Source organism: Aulostomus chinensis, chromosome 4 (assembly GCF_037954235.1).
Source record: "Aulostomus chinensis isolate RoL2024-O1b breed Wild chromosome 4, RoL_Achi_v1.0, whole genome shotgun sequence".
In the NCBI taxonomy this organism is placed as follows: Eukaryota; Metazoa; Chordata; class Actinopteri; order Syngnathiformes; family Aulostomidae; genus Aulostomus; species Aulostomus chinensis.
The window spans coordinates 5,781,919-5,798,638 of NC_141323.1; the positions used below are offsets into that span (position 1 = coordinate 5,781,919).

General features: G+C 45.7%; 1 protein-coding gene across 1 annotated transcript in view; it reads right to left on the reverse strand.

The window, feature by feature from the left end:
- The window catches only part of large1 (LARGE xylosyl- and glucuronyltransferase 1), an 84,667-nt gene that overhangs the window by 19,741 nt on the left and 48,206 nt on the right, over positions 1–16,720 (reverse strand). The window contains exons 5-7 of the mRNA XM_086201247.1: positions 15,057–15,139; positions 10,685–10,808; positions 9,175–9,346 (exon numbers count right to left, since the gene is read on the reverse strand). Coding sequence (XP_086057373.1) covers positions 9,175–9,346; positions 10,685–10,808; positions 15,057–15,139 — 379 coding nt within the window. The remainder of the gene's footprint in view (positions 1–9,174; positions 9,347–10,684; positions 10,809–15,056; positions 15,140–16,720) is intronic.

Here is a 16,720-nt window from a genome sequence, read left to right on the forward strand (position 1 = left end):
AAATCATCACTTTAGTTCTGTTGATTGCAGAAAACCTGCGAATGAGAAAAGGTATGATGTCGCAAAGACTGTATCATGGCAACCAACTTCAGAGGAGTCGTAGGATGTCATTTTGTATCCTTATAGAGGAAATTGGGTTTTCTTCATGTGAATTTACAGTAAAACATTTAGCAATGCATCGTCCAAAAACGTATTTTATCATTCAACAACCTGCCAGGGAAACTTTCCCCGCAGGTTTGGACTACTTTGGAAGACGAACATCAATTTCATGACCACGACTCACTGAGCCTCAACGAACCGACGAGAGCTTGTTAAAGGTCAAGCTGAAGGAAAACAGGAAAAGAAGAACTTTTATATCTGAATTATTGTTCAAACTCGGGCCCTGCTTGGCCTGGCAGACGCAGCAGCTGCACATCCATGACCCAAAGGTGCTCTCCTGGATTGACATCTTTCTCTCCGCTCCAACCTGTCCGGCCCTTCTCCGCTGACCTCTGACATTCCTCCTGGAGATGGTTGTGGATGGAGTATCTCAGTAGATCAGCAGCTTCTGACATCACCTTTGCTCCACATTCTGACGCACTGTTTGCGCTCCAGCGTCTGGTCTTGGCCCTCAAGAGGCCCTGAGATGCTTGTGATCAAATCCAATTCAAAATGTTCTTGACTAAAGGCTGCTGCATGTTTTTGTTCGGTGCTGAATTTTAGGACGAATGTTTCTGACGTGGTGAAGTCCCTGGTAAGGAAATCTATGGCAGCAGTTACTGAATAATAAATATTTTGCTGCTGTGAAAAAGGGCCGGTCCTGATGGCACTGTTGTCTAAAGAGTCTCAGGAGGTTCTGAACCTCATTGCTTAGATCAGGTTAGTCCTCCTTATCTGGGCTCTTGTTCAAACCTGGAGACCAGATCACGTAGACCGCATCCAGAGCCGGTCTCAGCTGCACCTGGCCGTGTGGTTTCAGCAGCATACATCAACGTTCCTGAGGCCTTCCACTCCGCCCCCCCCCCCCAACACGAACCGCCATGTTTTTAATATTGCAACATTTTGCCACTCACCTAGAAACAGCAATTTGTAAAATACTGGCCCTCCAACGCTGCCAGAAACAGCCAATTTGAACACAATAAGGTCTGGAGTGAAACAGCGTTTCAGCAAAGGTTAATGGAGAATTCGTCAATGAAGCGGGCCCAGTTTGATGTACGTCTCTTTTTGATTGAGTTTAGTTGAAGCCATTTTGTTTTCATATTTTTTCCCTTTAATCATTTTTCCAATTTTCAAACCTTCATACCACAACAGGAAATCGGTCCTGTACTGGCAAGACTGTGAGTCTGGTGTAAACGTTTATCTTCTAATGGCACATTTGTCCTTGATTGTATGACACAAGATTAAATGAAGTACCACTGTAGCTGCAGTAGTCGCGATTGTGTTGTGTTGTCTTAAGTGTGAAGCTGTGTTGGTGCTTCATTAGTCAACAGTAACAACAGGGACATGGACGAATGACTCCAGCAACCCCTCATGGTTCAAGACTGCAGGAGGCCTGCTGGGTTACAGTCCCAGCCTCCTGACAGGGTTCGGGCTCCACCAGTGACGGGCAATTATTGCTTGTGTCAATCAAAATTACATGAAGTTGAGTCTCGGCTCCACGATGAGGTTCAGCCTCTCTATTACTGACGCCTGTCACAGCAACACAGATATGTGGGGGTGAACATAGAAACAATGAAAGCTGAAGGTGCTGGAAAGATTTATGTGACACTACTTTCAAAATTGTCATCGGATGTAAGCGAGAGATATTCAACGATGTGATCACACCAAAAGACTGGGAGTAAAGAAGTGGCTGGCAGTCTCTTTATTCCAGTGTGCCGTGGGGATGAGAGGCAGCAGTCTCCAGAGCAGAAGCAAGAACTGAATACAGATGGGGATCAAGGACCGGTTCCAGATGAGAGCCGGGTACAAATGGTCTGAGCCATCTGAATCATAATGCTTCTTAGTTTATCGGTTCCTGTAATCAATGCCGGCATGTCTCTCTCCCCCCCCCCCCCCCTCAAATGAATAAAAGCACTTAAATCAAAATAGAGGAAAACCAATAATCCTGAATTTTGAACTTATTAGAAGCAACAGGGAAAGTAACTGTCAAGCCTGAGAATACAAACTGGAGCTCAGTGTCACGTCACCTACTGTAGGTCAGTCTAGTGAAAGGTTGAACCACTGGAGCCAAAATAAAAAACACAAGGTCCTGTACCTGTAGACGGGGACACAACGGGGACGGCATGAGTCATGTTTCACCTTTGAGTTACGCAAAGCTATCGATTGCTTGCACAGGGAACTCTGCTTTTAGAACAGGCAGCCGGCCTGAATCTGCATCCTAACTTGTTTCTAATGTTCTTCTCTTTGTAGTTAAGCCCTTTGAGCTGCAATTAGTGTATGAAAAGCGCTGTATAAATACAATTATCATTTGATCCACAGAATTTATTCACATCTAGAAAAGCCTTGCAGTAAAAAGGCAATATAGAGGAGGAGTACGACAAGTACCAAAGGTTGCAGGCTGAGGCTGCACAGACCTGTTTGGTTCAGCCTCACATTTGTCACATGTCGAGATGCGTCACTCCATTACTCAAACCCCGAGGATGAAAACGGCATTAGGCTTATTGATACTGCAGTCACCGGCTGTAACGCAGCCACAACAGGAGAGTGTGTCAGCAAGCACACAGCACTAGAGGACGGAACGAGGAACAGCTTTTGAATTAAAGTACTGTCGGCCCCTGAGACGGAACAATGGAGATGGAGTCAACAAATGAAGTTGAAAAGAAGATAATTGCAGCAGCGAGGGATGGCAGGTGAGAGTGCTTCCCGTCTGAGCCCCAAACTATGGTTTAGTTTGTTTGTAGACGATCGAGCGGACGGCTGGATGAAGATGTGGATTATTCCTTAATGCACTTAAGGGTTTAAAAACTTTTGGACAGTTTTCTGACTTCTTGAGCCACAAATTAGTATTGCGGGGGGGGGGGGGGGGGGGGTAAAACCTCTCTGTAAGCTGGAGACACCTCATGTAAGAACTTCAAAGGCAAAAGTACACCGTGGGTGAAGCATCATTCGATACTCCACAGTAAAATCCCACGTTTTCCAAGCAGGGCAGGAAAAGGAACTCTATGACGGTGCAGGCATGAGGGGTAACGTTCATAAACAGTTCTCATTGGCTACTGCAGATCCCGAAGAACTGATGTAATCATCCCAATCCAAAAATATAACTTGTTGATGTTCCTCAAGTTCTTCACCTCAAGTTCTTTCTGAAGAACCAGTCTCAGTGTGTCTCCTGGAGACTCCAGACTCTCTTGGCTCTCTGCTTTCAAAGTAATACTACAGTACTACTTTCTACAAAGCACCAGCCTCCCTTTTGTTTACACCTGCTTCCTCATGAGAGCGTGATAATCTTAATAAGATCCTGCAGTGTGTGATGTAGCATTATTATCAAATGGCACACCGCATCTTGTAGTGTGTGCACGCTGGAGATTAGAGGGAAGAACTTTTTTGAAGATTCTTCTTCGCTGAACCAGATTCGTGCTCAGGTTATACTTTGTACATTTGCAACTGCTGAAGATGTCTGATCTTTGCTATTTTTGCGATCAGAAGTTGTGTCTCGTCAAATATATCCACTAGCAGCAGCCGCTTTAATAACTCGGGCTGGTTTGACTCCAGCCACTTATTCATCTGGATGGCATGAAAGCATGGCAGTCAGTCTTCATCTTCACGCCTCCCTCCAGAGCTTCGATCCCAGTGCCTACACAGAGACGCTGCTCTTTAGAGGTCATGCACTCCAACGGTTGACTGTGACAAATGGGATAAACGACAGTTTGTGTCCAGCTGAAACTGATGACTGGAGATGACGTGAGCGCTGTCACAGCATAGCGATTGAGTCACAAATGTTCATGTAAACTTTGTTACATGGATACTTCAGATTTCTTGTTTGTAGCTGGAAGGTCATGTGATAAGCCGTCAGTCTGCTCCGTTTGGATTCAGGCTGTCTTTGACTGGGAACATTTAGGTGAGGCTTTTAGTTAAGAACCCTGAAGATTTACGTCTCCTAATCCTACATTCCCAATGCACAGAGTAGCATCTGCTTTAGCCTCCCTCACTCCCAAATACCAGCTCATAGCTCAGGCTGGAACACTGACTGGCTGTTACACATGAAACCCTCCTCTCTGAGAGGAAACCAGGGCGTACCGCGAACATGCTGTTAGCGCTCCAGTCACCTGACCACCGAGGGCAGCTCTGAGGCTCTGCGTGCACCTGTGGGATCCCATCACAAGTGATCAGCCTTAACATCAAGCCTGCACTCGGTCACATGAATCCTGAGTGTGTCCTGAGATCCCATCACTGACACCATATTTGGAGGTGTTTGAACTAAGGACCGCCCCCTCAGCCGACGTCCTTCGTGTAATTAGATATAAACACAGATGAGCGTGCAATTACTGCGGCATGTTACCGAGATGTTTTATATCGTGTGAAAAGCCCATTGAATGGATTTAAAAACGGCAGTGACAGACATGAGCGGATGTGCTGTCACCAACAACTGAACGTGTTTCATCTCTACGTGTGCTGAGCCACATGCTCGCCATCGCAGCCTGGAATAAATACAAAATGTGGCGGGTAACTACGGCGACTACAGGTGTCACAAACGGAATACAGCACAGCGTGGAGCGTGCGAGGGGGAGATCTGACCGCAGGAGATAGACCCGCAGAATGCTTTTTAGGGTGAACACACTCACTGGGACCTGATCACTCCCGACCAGATCCAGAATGTGTGTGAGACCCTGAACACACTCGTGTCCCTGAGCTTAAGAACTCCCTCATGCAACAACGGTGTTATATATTATATATTCCATGTCCGAACCCAGTAGCACACTCCTCCCTGGGCTCAGTGGAGAAAAAATGAGCCATGTGTCAATCTGTGATAAACTGGGCCAACAGTGCCCTTAAAGTACTACACACACACAGAGTGGACTCGTGGTCTTCAAGAGGCCGGATATGCAGCAACAAACAAGCATTTTGTACCCTTTAAAGTACACCTTGTTATTACTGTCTCACACACACACACACACACACACACACACACACACACACACACACACACACACACACACACACACATTTACTCTTTAATGGCCTACTTACACTGGCCTATAAACCCAGTGTGAACATCTTAAAAGTGCTGTGTGTTTGTGTGTCTCCATGTTGCTCTGGGTGCTAAAAAGCCGGTCCAATTTCCGTGTTGTTCAGCGGAGGCTAAAAAGTAGGTCGCCATTAGCAGATTCATCTCGTGGCAGGTGTAGTATGATTTATACAACACTGTCGAATAGAGAAGGTTGGATGAAGGGAATTTATATATTTTTGAACAGCGTGTGTGTGCGTGTGTGAACTGGCATATGCATGTTTATCAAAGGGTGCATTCAGAGGAGATGTCGAGGGACGCGGATCCTGCATGTGCAGGAAAAATCCTGCTCGTGATTCTTGTTTGGTTCCACTTCCACCTGAAATAAAAGCCTTCTGTGCACTTGGATCTCTCAGAAACAAGAAGTTGACGCCGCTGTTTACAATGCATGGAATATTTATTGGCGGCGTGGGCAAATATACCTAACCCCACTAGAGAGGATTTTTTGCTGTTGTTGTTGAATTGGATGTTTTGCTGCACGGATCTCCTTCTTCTTCCCCTCTCACAGCAGGCAAAACAAATGTGAAAGTCAATCCTTTTGCATATATTTTATGTTTTACATATAGAAATAATATAAAGTCAAAATCCATTGGCTTTAGAAGTACGACACCAAACCCGCGTAACTGTGTTGCTGTGTCACTTGGCTCTTACATTTTTGTTTTTGTTGTCAACTCAGTTAAGTTTTCCTTGTGAAATGAAGCTGAAATGTTACAATTTCTTCTTATTTCTTCCTAAATGTTTGGATGGAGTTGGAAAAGAAGATGAGCAAAAAAGGAACGGTGGTGGAGTTCAGCCGTACAACCACCAAACAACATCTCGTAATTATTTTGACTGAGAATGTAATATGATTTGAGATATTACAGGGAAGGTTTACTTTTACATCATTATTCTCATTTTAATGAAAAATCCATTTCACTGATAACACAGTGGTTTTTCTACGTGGTGCATCAAACAAAGATTAGTTGTTGTGCAGGCAGGACACTTCTGCTGCACCCCAATATTTCAATTTAAAACAATATCTGGACCCATGATTAGCCTTCCACAAACACTGGCCCCTTCCCGCTCCTCTCATGGTGCAGTAGGCGATACTGTGTGTAATTGTGCAGCTGCAGACTTCCCCTGCATGCAAATGCAGACTGTGGAGACGTGTAGATTACGATCATACATGGGTTAGAGGAAGCACGCCTGCTGAGGGGGGAGAGTGCTCAACAGCTCCTGGGAGACATTGAAGAATTAATGAGTTCGCATGCATGACAACATAAACCCCGACATCACACACCTGACCTTCGGCTGACTGTCCCTTACTGCTGCATGCACACACGTGTGGGCATCTTGAATTTGTCAAAATGGGAAAGGTCATAGATTGTACTCCCAGGAGCGTACGGTAAATGGGAATGAGGCTAAAATGAAATATGCGGTGGTGAATAGTGGTCTAATTTCCCCCGAGTTCCTCATTCGGCCCACGAGAATCTGCCAATAGGAATTAAAAGGTTAACTGGTGATGAATTCCAGGCAGGCGCCAGTAATTTCTGCCTCTCGACGGATAAAAGACGTACGTCACCACGTGGTCTTGGGAGTCCATGGCTAAGAACATACGAGCAGCATTCAGGGAGGAAAAACTGGGACACGTTCTTTGTTTTAGTCTCCCAAGAGCTGCCATGGTCGCATGAAGAACGGAGTCGAGAAGCAAAAAGAAAAGGCCTGCAGGCAGTTGCTGCAGTGGCAATATGACACAGCTAATGTGATACATGGGGTTCATTTTAACAATGATTTCACTGGACTAGACACACATGCAGCATCCTGGAGGACCACACATCCAGGCTCGCGTCGGACAACAGTCAGGTCAAGTAGAGAACTGGATGGAATGAATGAATTCAGACATTTTGGAAGCAACCACCTCTAAAGCTGTCCCAGGTGTGAACTCGTCCACTTCTCCCTTCTAACGCACTGCATCACTTCTCATTTTGCACCTGAAACACTTTCCAGCACACAACCCACACGTGTGCACTGCTTTCATTGGTGATGACAGCAACGTTTCTGAGTCACTAGCTGCATCAACGCCCCCCCCCCCCCCACCACAAACAACAACTAAAAACAGTCAAATCTGCTCCCTTACGACAGGTAGGTTGAGAAAGTGATGTGTTCTGTATCTGAGGTCTAGAACGGGTGGTTAATTTTGATCGTTCTCGGCTTGCACGGCAAAAACTTCTGTTGATTTATTAGAAAGTAAATCCCCAACTGCGGTCGTTTCACAAGGAGATTATTTTTCACCCTTGGTCCTCTATTCTCTTGTGTTTGAGTCAAAATGATCATTTGGGATGAAAACACTTTGATTTGTTCATGTATTGATAGAGACTGTGATGAAAACCACAAAACGAGAACTGGAGTGCCTTGAGCCACAGCCGCGGTAGCCCGGGGGCTCGGGGATCAGGTGGTCCTGTCCTTCACTTTGATCCAAACGTGGGAAAAGGCTGAAAAACACTGGAATTTCCCTTTACACAGGACAAGAGACTTGAAAACTGTCAGGATTTGACTAAAAGCAAAAAGACAGAATGATGGAGACGAGACGGGCATCGTTAGCGACTGCTAGTTGGGATGAGGTTGCTTCTCCCAGGGCACCAAGACAAGCTGACAGTCACCATATTAGAGGATCAGGTTCGCTACAGAATGGAGCCAAACATTTTGTCCACGCGAGCACGTTTGTGTTGAGCAGCTCAGGTCAGCTTCACCCGAGCTGAGACCCCGCGGTGCAATCAGAACACGAGTTCACAAACTTCCAAGTCAAACTATTTGCAGTTCAAATCGTTATGGCAGAACACACAGGTATTAAAACAGAGAGGCTGGGGGGGGGTGAGGATCCAGCCACACACAGACCAGTGGTCCTGAAGCATAAACACAGGCAGGGCTGGGTGTCGCTACTGGTTCCCTGATTTAGGAATCCTTTCTAATTCTTCAAAGACTCCACCACCACCGCATCGAGGCATAATTGGGTATCTTCATAGGACATTATGTATTTATTAAACATAAACATGCCTTCTCTGAATACACCCCAGTTTCATCATCCACCTTTTAATGAGCAGATAAAATAAGAGCTCTCCTGGCTCCGCTCTCAGGCAGGATCGGCTCGCTCGACTGTATCTCTGAGCTTACGCATCAGCTGGTGATTTAAAGAAAGCTCGGGTCTAAGATTAATATTTACTGAGTGTGTCTTAGTGGACTGTTGTACTGCTTTAAACATAATGGGGCTCGACAGTTCAGCCAGCCTGGACATTGAAGGGAGTGGGTGGCAGAGGTTGCTGCAACTGTTAATTAAGATTGATCCGAAGCCCTACTGGCGGTGCTGCAGTATAGGACAGCAGCACCAATAAATCTTGGAGGTGACTCACCGACACCTCCTTCCCTCCCCATGTCTGCGTGCCTTCCTCAATCTTGAACCGCTTCCCTCCCTCCGAGGAAGAGACTCACAGGACTTTGTGTATCATGGCCTTGACACTTGCTGCTTGTGCACCACTACCACCCTCCTGAGGCCTCAGTAGAACCTAATCTGGTGCCCGTTATATCATCCCACCGCAGCAGAGCCCTCCTCCTACTAAGACTGCAGCCCCAGTGGCTACAAAACCTGCTAACGCATGCTAACACAAGGCTTTTGTCTGCAAAAGAACAGCTTTAATCGTCACTCAGCTTCTGCAGCAGACACCATCTGATTACTTCTGAAGTTACACAAAACCCACCAACACAGACATGTCTGCTTCCTCTGTCTGACCCACACACGACGAGTGGTCGAGGGTCGGGTCACCAAATCGTTAACGGAGATCGCAAAACCAATCAAGAAGTGGGTGGGAGGAGTTGCATCACAGCACGTCAGTGACATCACAAGCTGACGGCGAAGTTGTCCAACCCACTCCCACTTGGCAGGGTCGAAGCACGAGTGTCCCGCCTCCCCCAATCCCCTGAGGACAGAGAAGCTGCGCTACCTTTGAACTTGTGGAAAACCGCCCAGAGTTCTGCGATGTCAGTAGCAAAGGTGATGTCTGTATCCAGGACGATGACTCTCTGCAGGTCGGAGGGCAGCGTCTTAGTGAGGACCAGCTTCATCAGGCCGTAGATGCCAGAGTAATGCTTGTTGGGGATCCACGACACCTCCGACTGAAAAGCCCGACAAACCACAACACACATCAGTCCATCGAGATCAGCATGAACTACAAGTCAGATGCTACCGAGATCAGAATACAGGACATATGACACAACAATGACATCACCACAGACATATCTGGAGAAACGCTAGAATGTCTGACGACACGTTTATTCTGAAGAACTTTGAAGATTAGCGTCTGTGGTGACGTGCACGTGTTACTGGATGAACTCGGTTCAAGCTGCAACGTGAACGGGGGCCATTTAGTGTTTATTTTGTAATTAAACACAATTCTTTTTAGAATATAACTTTCAAAATAACTATCCTGAAATAGATTTGCACTATGAAATCTGTTTTTCTTTTAATCAGGAGGAAAATGAATGTGATTATCTCAAAGTTTGCAGATAATAAAGTTTTGTTTGCAAATTTAAAGTTTTGGGCTCAGACGTGTTTTCTTTGATTGCATAATTAAGACAAAAATCAACTTAGGTACAATGGAAGGAAGCATTTTCCGAACGGCGGACAAATTTTTTTTTTAATCACTAGAAAATGGTTCTTAGTCACAAACAAGAATCTGACTAATCACACGTTAACTCTACCTGCAATTTGAAAAAAATGATGAGTGGAAAGTTTTGCGAAGAATCTCTCGCGATTACAAGTTTGAAAGTTGTGCTCTGAAACGGTGAGGAGAACTTACTCTGTTTGGTTGCATAATAAAAGCACAAAATAACCCTCATAAATGTGTCCCTAAAAACATTTTCCAACTCAAGGACTCTCAGGGTTGAGAAAGATAAAAGGGGATCTTCTCGCAGAAAACATAGCAGGAGGTGCAGAGGGAGATTATTTATTCTGCTGTAAGCCTGAATGAAAGTGCAGGTCTGTTTTGCAGTGAAACGTATCGGCTTGTTAAAAGCAGATGTAATCCAGGCTGGAGAACCACAGAAGCCTAGAGGAGAGAAAGAAGCAGGCTTTAAGCTAAAATACCTACAGCATCATGTGATGGTGGAGATAAAGATGTGCTACAAAAGGAAGGTTTTTCCCCGGGTCCCAAAAGCATTGCACAGTGTCTATGTGGTCACATGACACAGATTATATCTCCAAAAAGAGGTAAGATCCACTACTTTGAAGGTAAAACTCTCCCAACCTGACATTTTAGAGGATGCATAGAGTAAAACTGAGAGATCAGTCGACTGAAAGTCCAGAGGACGCTCCTCCACCTCTCCACCAAGTTCAGTGAATACTGCTTCAGACGCAGGTGAGGTGGAGTGGTAATAGAGGTACTGAGGTATTAAGCACGACATGAATGTGAGTGAAATTCTGCTCCTGCAGTATTTATAATATTAGATCCTCACCTTCAGTTCGTCTGCGTCGTAGAAGTCGACACGAACGGCAGGAACCATCCAGGTGTGGAACAGAGATGACAGGATTTGTTGAGCAATGGAGTCTGTGATGAAATGGAAATGTAAAGGGTTCCGCCTGCAGACACACACACACACACACACACACACACACACACACACACACACACACACACCTGCATTAGCTTTGCATCATATTACCATTTACACTCTTCATCACATTCAGCAGCAGCGTAACAGGGCACGTCTGAGTGTTCTGTACAACCAAAGCTCACACACTCTGCACTCACCAGGACTTCTCCTCACACAAGCGCCTTTATTCTTATTTTAGTGATACTTTTTATGTGCAGAAATGTATTTTTACAAGGTACAGAAGCCAGGAAGGAGCATGCACCACTCGCTGATGGTAAAAGTGTGTTGTGTGCTGTTGATTATATCAGAGGACTAAAACTGATACTGTGAATTTACTTTTTTGTGTCTTATTTATCAGCAATTTAACATGGCGATGGGACTAGATAAGCATTTACTTCTTCCTATTCCATTTCACACTTCTCCGCAGGTTTGTGTACTTTGTCTACGTGCCTAATTTTATGTTCAAATATTCCATTATTTGCTTATATTCCTTCACATTTAAATATTTTTTATACAGCTTGAAAAAAATAAAAAGGACAGGAGCGAGGCGCTGAGTCTGCTTGAACTGTAAAGGGCACACCTGACAGCATGTTGTGTTGGACCCTTCTTGCGTGGTTAACGGCTAAATCTGTCATTTCAACACCAGTTAAATCTTTGTTTTTTAGTGAGTTATATTTCACAAAGGTCCTGTCAGGCTGCATTCAAGTACTCATTGCTCTCCTGCTTGCAGAAGTCTCATAAGCAAGTGAAACCCCATCGTATCCCTGAACGTAATTGATTAGGGTTCTCATCTTTTATGACGCGCTGTGATAACTAAAGAGGGATGTATTAAGACGGGAGGGTCGGTGCCAAAAATTCATTAGAAGAAGATGAAAAGGAAACTAACTGACAATCCTCCAACCATACAGCTTCCACTGAGAAGAGGTTCAGTTTCACACGAATCAGGATCTTTTCCTAAAGCTCGACAGAAAAAAAGTCGAGAAATTCTCAGTCAACAAAATTTCCTCGAACCCCAAATTCCTGTTTGACCCATTTCCTCACCACCAGCTGCTCCATAAGAGAACCTTGCCTCAATTTACACTTCATTAGCCGACTTCCCGAAGCCTCCCTGGCACAAAGCATCCCCGTGTGCTCATCCAATCCACCACAACATGAAGACCACTGACAGCTTTAGGAGGCTGTAAAGCAGCAACAGCAGCTCTAACAGTTCAGCCGTTGCTGAATCAGTTGAGAGAGTTGTTGCTCGACGTCATTTTGGAGGCTGTAATCTGTGGCGCTACGCAACTCTCCTGGATTATCACGGGAATAATGTGCTGTCCAACAGCTGCTGTCAAGGCTCTGTAAGAGCGAGCCGGTTCACACCTGGCATCAAGACCCCTCTGATCACAAGTGGACGGCTCCCTCGCGTCTGCAGTGATTGGATGTCGCTCCACGTGGAAATAAACACGAGCGTTACTTCCACTGGCATCATTTTTAATCTAATCCTTCTATGACGGCAGCGTGCGTCGTTGGTGATGTCCATCGACACTCAGGGACATTTTTAAATGTAATGACACTCAAACGTTATCCTCTTCAGTTTGCACCTGAAATACAACTATCAACCGTCCATGTGCTCAGTGACTTCTTCCTGTTCAAACCCCTCCAGCTGTTTGATATAATATCTCTCTATTGGCTTTTCACATAGCAGACATTATGATAACGCGCCACCATTTGCACAGCGGCCAATCAGCTGAGGGCGCGGTCCTTCAGTGTGGCCCAGGCACGTTAACATTCCCACGACTCACCTCATTGCCAATGCGGATATACAAGTTCCCTGTATACTGACAAGCAGACGTAACCAAAGCACTACATAATCCCAATCTGGCAGATTATCGACTGATTCCACACCAACACTCCCTCTCGCCCCCCCAGCCTCAGCAGCCGGTTCATTAGCACCAGCACACACATCACCAAGCAGTGCCAAAGCTGCCAGGGCCTTTTCCTCTGCTGCACCCAGAAATATGGAATTCCCTCCCCACCAAATGTTTCTGATGTCACTTGATTTGCTTTCAATGCTTGTCTTCTTGATGACGTAAGGTGACCTCCAGAATCACGAAAGGAGCTGTCAGATAGAACTACCGTTGTTACTGTTGGGCCATTTATTAACGTGGCCAGATGTGGTCCAGACCATGTCCAGATGTGGTCTCAGGATCCTGCACCTGTAGTGAGGGATGCCAGTCTGACTGGGGTCATGAGCATCACTGTGTAAAACCTTCAGGGCCAACCTGCAGGGTGACGTGGCCCCCCTCCTCCCTCATGTTCCCGTCTTCAGTTATCACAGCTCATCAGAAAAGACAAGGACGAAGAATTATATTTCAGGGTAGAATGACAAGAGTTTACTGGGTGAAAGGAAAAAACTCACCAGGTTTCAGGTCTCGTGCTCCCACCGATTCTGTTTTTCTCCCCACTTACACGTTCAACACACTTCCTACCTCAGCGTTATTGGCAGCGTTACAAAGCCAGACAAAAATAAGGCACTTCATCTCTGCGTTTTCTCTGAGTGATGTTCTCATTTTGGTGGTGGAAACTCTTGGATAATTCAGACAGGACACCTGCTGTACAGATCAGAGCCACCAGACGCCCTGCTGCTGTCAGCCTGCACGCAGCACGGAGAGGCCATCTTTCACCGAGGACGGTGCCGGTCCGTGTGGCCTTTCCATCAGCGGCGCAAAGATGAATTTATGCTTTGTGTAAAGTTTAGGCTAAACACCGAGATGCTGCTGAGAATTACATAGCACAGGAACTAAAAGGAACAAAAGGGAGGTGTCATAGAAATCTATGGAATTTATAGCATATTAGCATTTCATCAGAAACTGACAGAGCCCATTAAAGCCAGCTGCAGGGTCTGGCAGTGTCTGACAATGTCTCATGTCTCATCTGATCCTTTCAGGCACTCAGCAGAATGTCCCTCACTACTGGATAACAGTCCAGAAGGCTGACCTCTCAGGCTTCTGTCTGCTCACATATTTGTCACTCAGCAGCACAACAACAGTGAGTCAACATTTAAATTCCCTCTCTGATTCAACACGACCGCAACGGTAAGCAGATTAACAATCCTACTGGATCCCCAACGACACACACACAGAAAAAAGAAAGGTCATGAATGCTCGAATCAACACGGACGGTGAAGGAGCAGGTGGACACCATCGGAGTTGTAGTCCCTCAGTCTGCTGTCTGTCAGACATCATTTGTGAAACGTTCCTCTGTCGTGGAGCAGTGCAGCTATTCTTAGATTCTTGAAACTGTTTTTATTTATTATGCCGTTTCATCTCATTTCCAGCAAAAAGTTGTGAATATGAATGAGGCCGCCAATCTGAAATGTTTAGATTAACGTCACGTCTAAGCTCTGCTCTCAGTCACTGCAAGGGTTAAAAAGCAGGTACTGTTTTTTGAAGAAGCGGCTAGCAAAATTATGACAAACACTGTCACCGTGCTCCATGCTGCTTTTACTACAGCGACCAAAGACTGTATACAATCAAGATGCTCTCCTCGAACCCTAATCTCCTCCCCATGGGAACAGGATCTATAGGCTCTTATTGGCAGGTATTCCAGGTCTGGGAAACCTGCATGTGTGCAAGAGTCTGTTTTATTCGATTTTTATATCTTTTCATGTATCTAAATACATTCACTCACTGAGTTCTTCTTGCACAAGTCTTTCTTGCCCTTCATTCATTGCAGTTTCTCAGCTAATTTGTTTTTTTGGATTGTTTCTGTCCATGTTAGCCTGTTAGCCTCGCCACTGTGAGAGCAGGCTTCTCCGAGCTCACTCACTCACACACACACACACACACAAACACACACACACACACACACACACACACACACACACACACACACACACACTTTGAACAGAGCAGCACATCGATGCATGACATTAGAAACTAACACAATGTCAAACAACAAGATCATGAACAATATAACAAACCTTAAAACACTTCCATGCTGCTCATCTGGAGCTATCAGAGTGTCCCTAAGTCTCAACGTACCAAGCTGTTTTGAAAGTTGCCGCCATGTTTTTGGCCACCGCGTTTACAGCAGGGAGAAAAACGTTGAGGCTTCAGGACACTTTGTTGAGTTTGGACGAGAACGAGTGAGGCATTTTCAGCAGATAATGACTCTCCATTCTGGGGGAACTTTCCCTCTAGTCAACATTCGATCAGGCTCTCAGAAAAGGTGATGGCTCATGTGTAGATACCTGTGGAACAGCACCGACTTGACCAGCGTCACCACATCCCGGCTGGCGTTGTAGCCTGCACATACGATGGCCACATGGATGGTCTGGGACAGAGCAGAAGGAGTGAATATTTGTTGACCAACAGGATACAGAGGCAAGAATGCAAAGAGACCATGAGCCACTCTGAAGAAAAGGAAAACACCTGTTTTGGGACATAAAATATCTCATCAGTTCATCCTTTCATAGCATGAAGAGCGTTATAACTAGCATTCATTTTCTAGAGTAGAGCCATAGACATATTCTTGGGAGGTCACCTTGACCTTTGACCTTGAGTGAAGCTTTGTGCCAGTTCTGCCGGAATTGTCTGATCACATTAGCAGTTTCTTTCATTAGCATTCGCGGGGCAAAAAACATGTTTTGCCATCTTACATAATGTTAATCACATTGTTCTTTCTGGTAATGTAATACAAGTTGGAAGCGTTGCCATGGCTACAGGCTGCACCATCATCTGAGACTCTGGCAGCCTACCAGACCAACTGACCATCGCAAACACACGACCTTCCAATGGGAACGACTGTTGTTGTGAACACCACAGATCTTAAGATGTTGTCGTCAGTCAGAATATTGATCAGATTTAGCTGAACCCAGTCCTGATGTAAGAGCTTTGACCAATCGTGGTGAAACCTCAATACCAAAATCCAGACTTTTACAAGGTCAAGAAAAATACAGTTCCTAAAGCACAGATACCTTAACATTGTACTTAAGTACAGTACTTGAATAAAAATACTTAGTTCCCTCCCGCCACTGCGCAGCTGTGAACTACAGCTCCTGCGCCAGGCTGTAACAATCAACTGTAATATTCTGGCAGTTAATCAGGAGACGACTGCCGGCTGCCCCAGCAGGAAGACAGAGTCCGGGTGCAAAGGAGCATCGCCAACACCCACCCGCCAATTAGCTTCCAAGACTCACGCGTCTCCTGTGCTACTGTCGGATTACAGATGTTCTTCTCCTTTGATCACATGACTTCCTAGACGGCGACAATCGCTCACGGAGGATTATTTACCACTTGTATTTAGGACATTGATACTGGTTTCTCTGGGGAGGACAGTGGGAACTGGCCCTCTGAGTTCAGAATGTCAAACACAGCTGCGGCACTTTCAGCGACGTTATTATTGGTTTATTTCATTCTATGTGCTCGTGATGGACAAGCACAGCCCCGATGCACTTACTGTGCAGCCCCTCATGCAGTCGCACCACGCACATGAAGTCTTACTCATATCAGTGCCCTCAATTTGCCATGTCTACATCCATATTCTTGATTTTCCCGGCCTGACTGTTCATTTCCCTGCTCTGTAAAGTGGTACTTTAGATTTTACACATGGAATCATGGCTGAAGAATAATTTGTAGCTTTTAGCTGATTTTTAACAGTGTTTGACAACATTATGTTTGAATTTTCCCTCACAGCGTTTGGTTATGAAAATTTTAGCTCCAACTGTCTCTCCTTGATGCCAGCCCGACAACTGCCCCCCACCCCCACCCCCGTCTCTTTCCCTCTCCCTCTCTCTCACTCGCCGAGCTTCCACTGCAATCTGCCTGCAGGGGCCAGGGCAGCTGGGCTTAACCTCCAAATGAGCAGGGGTCGTGCTGAAGCACAGCTGGAGGGGTGCTACAGTCCGACTGCCCT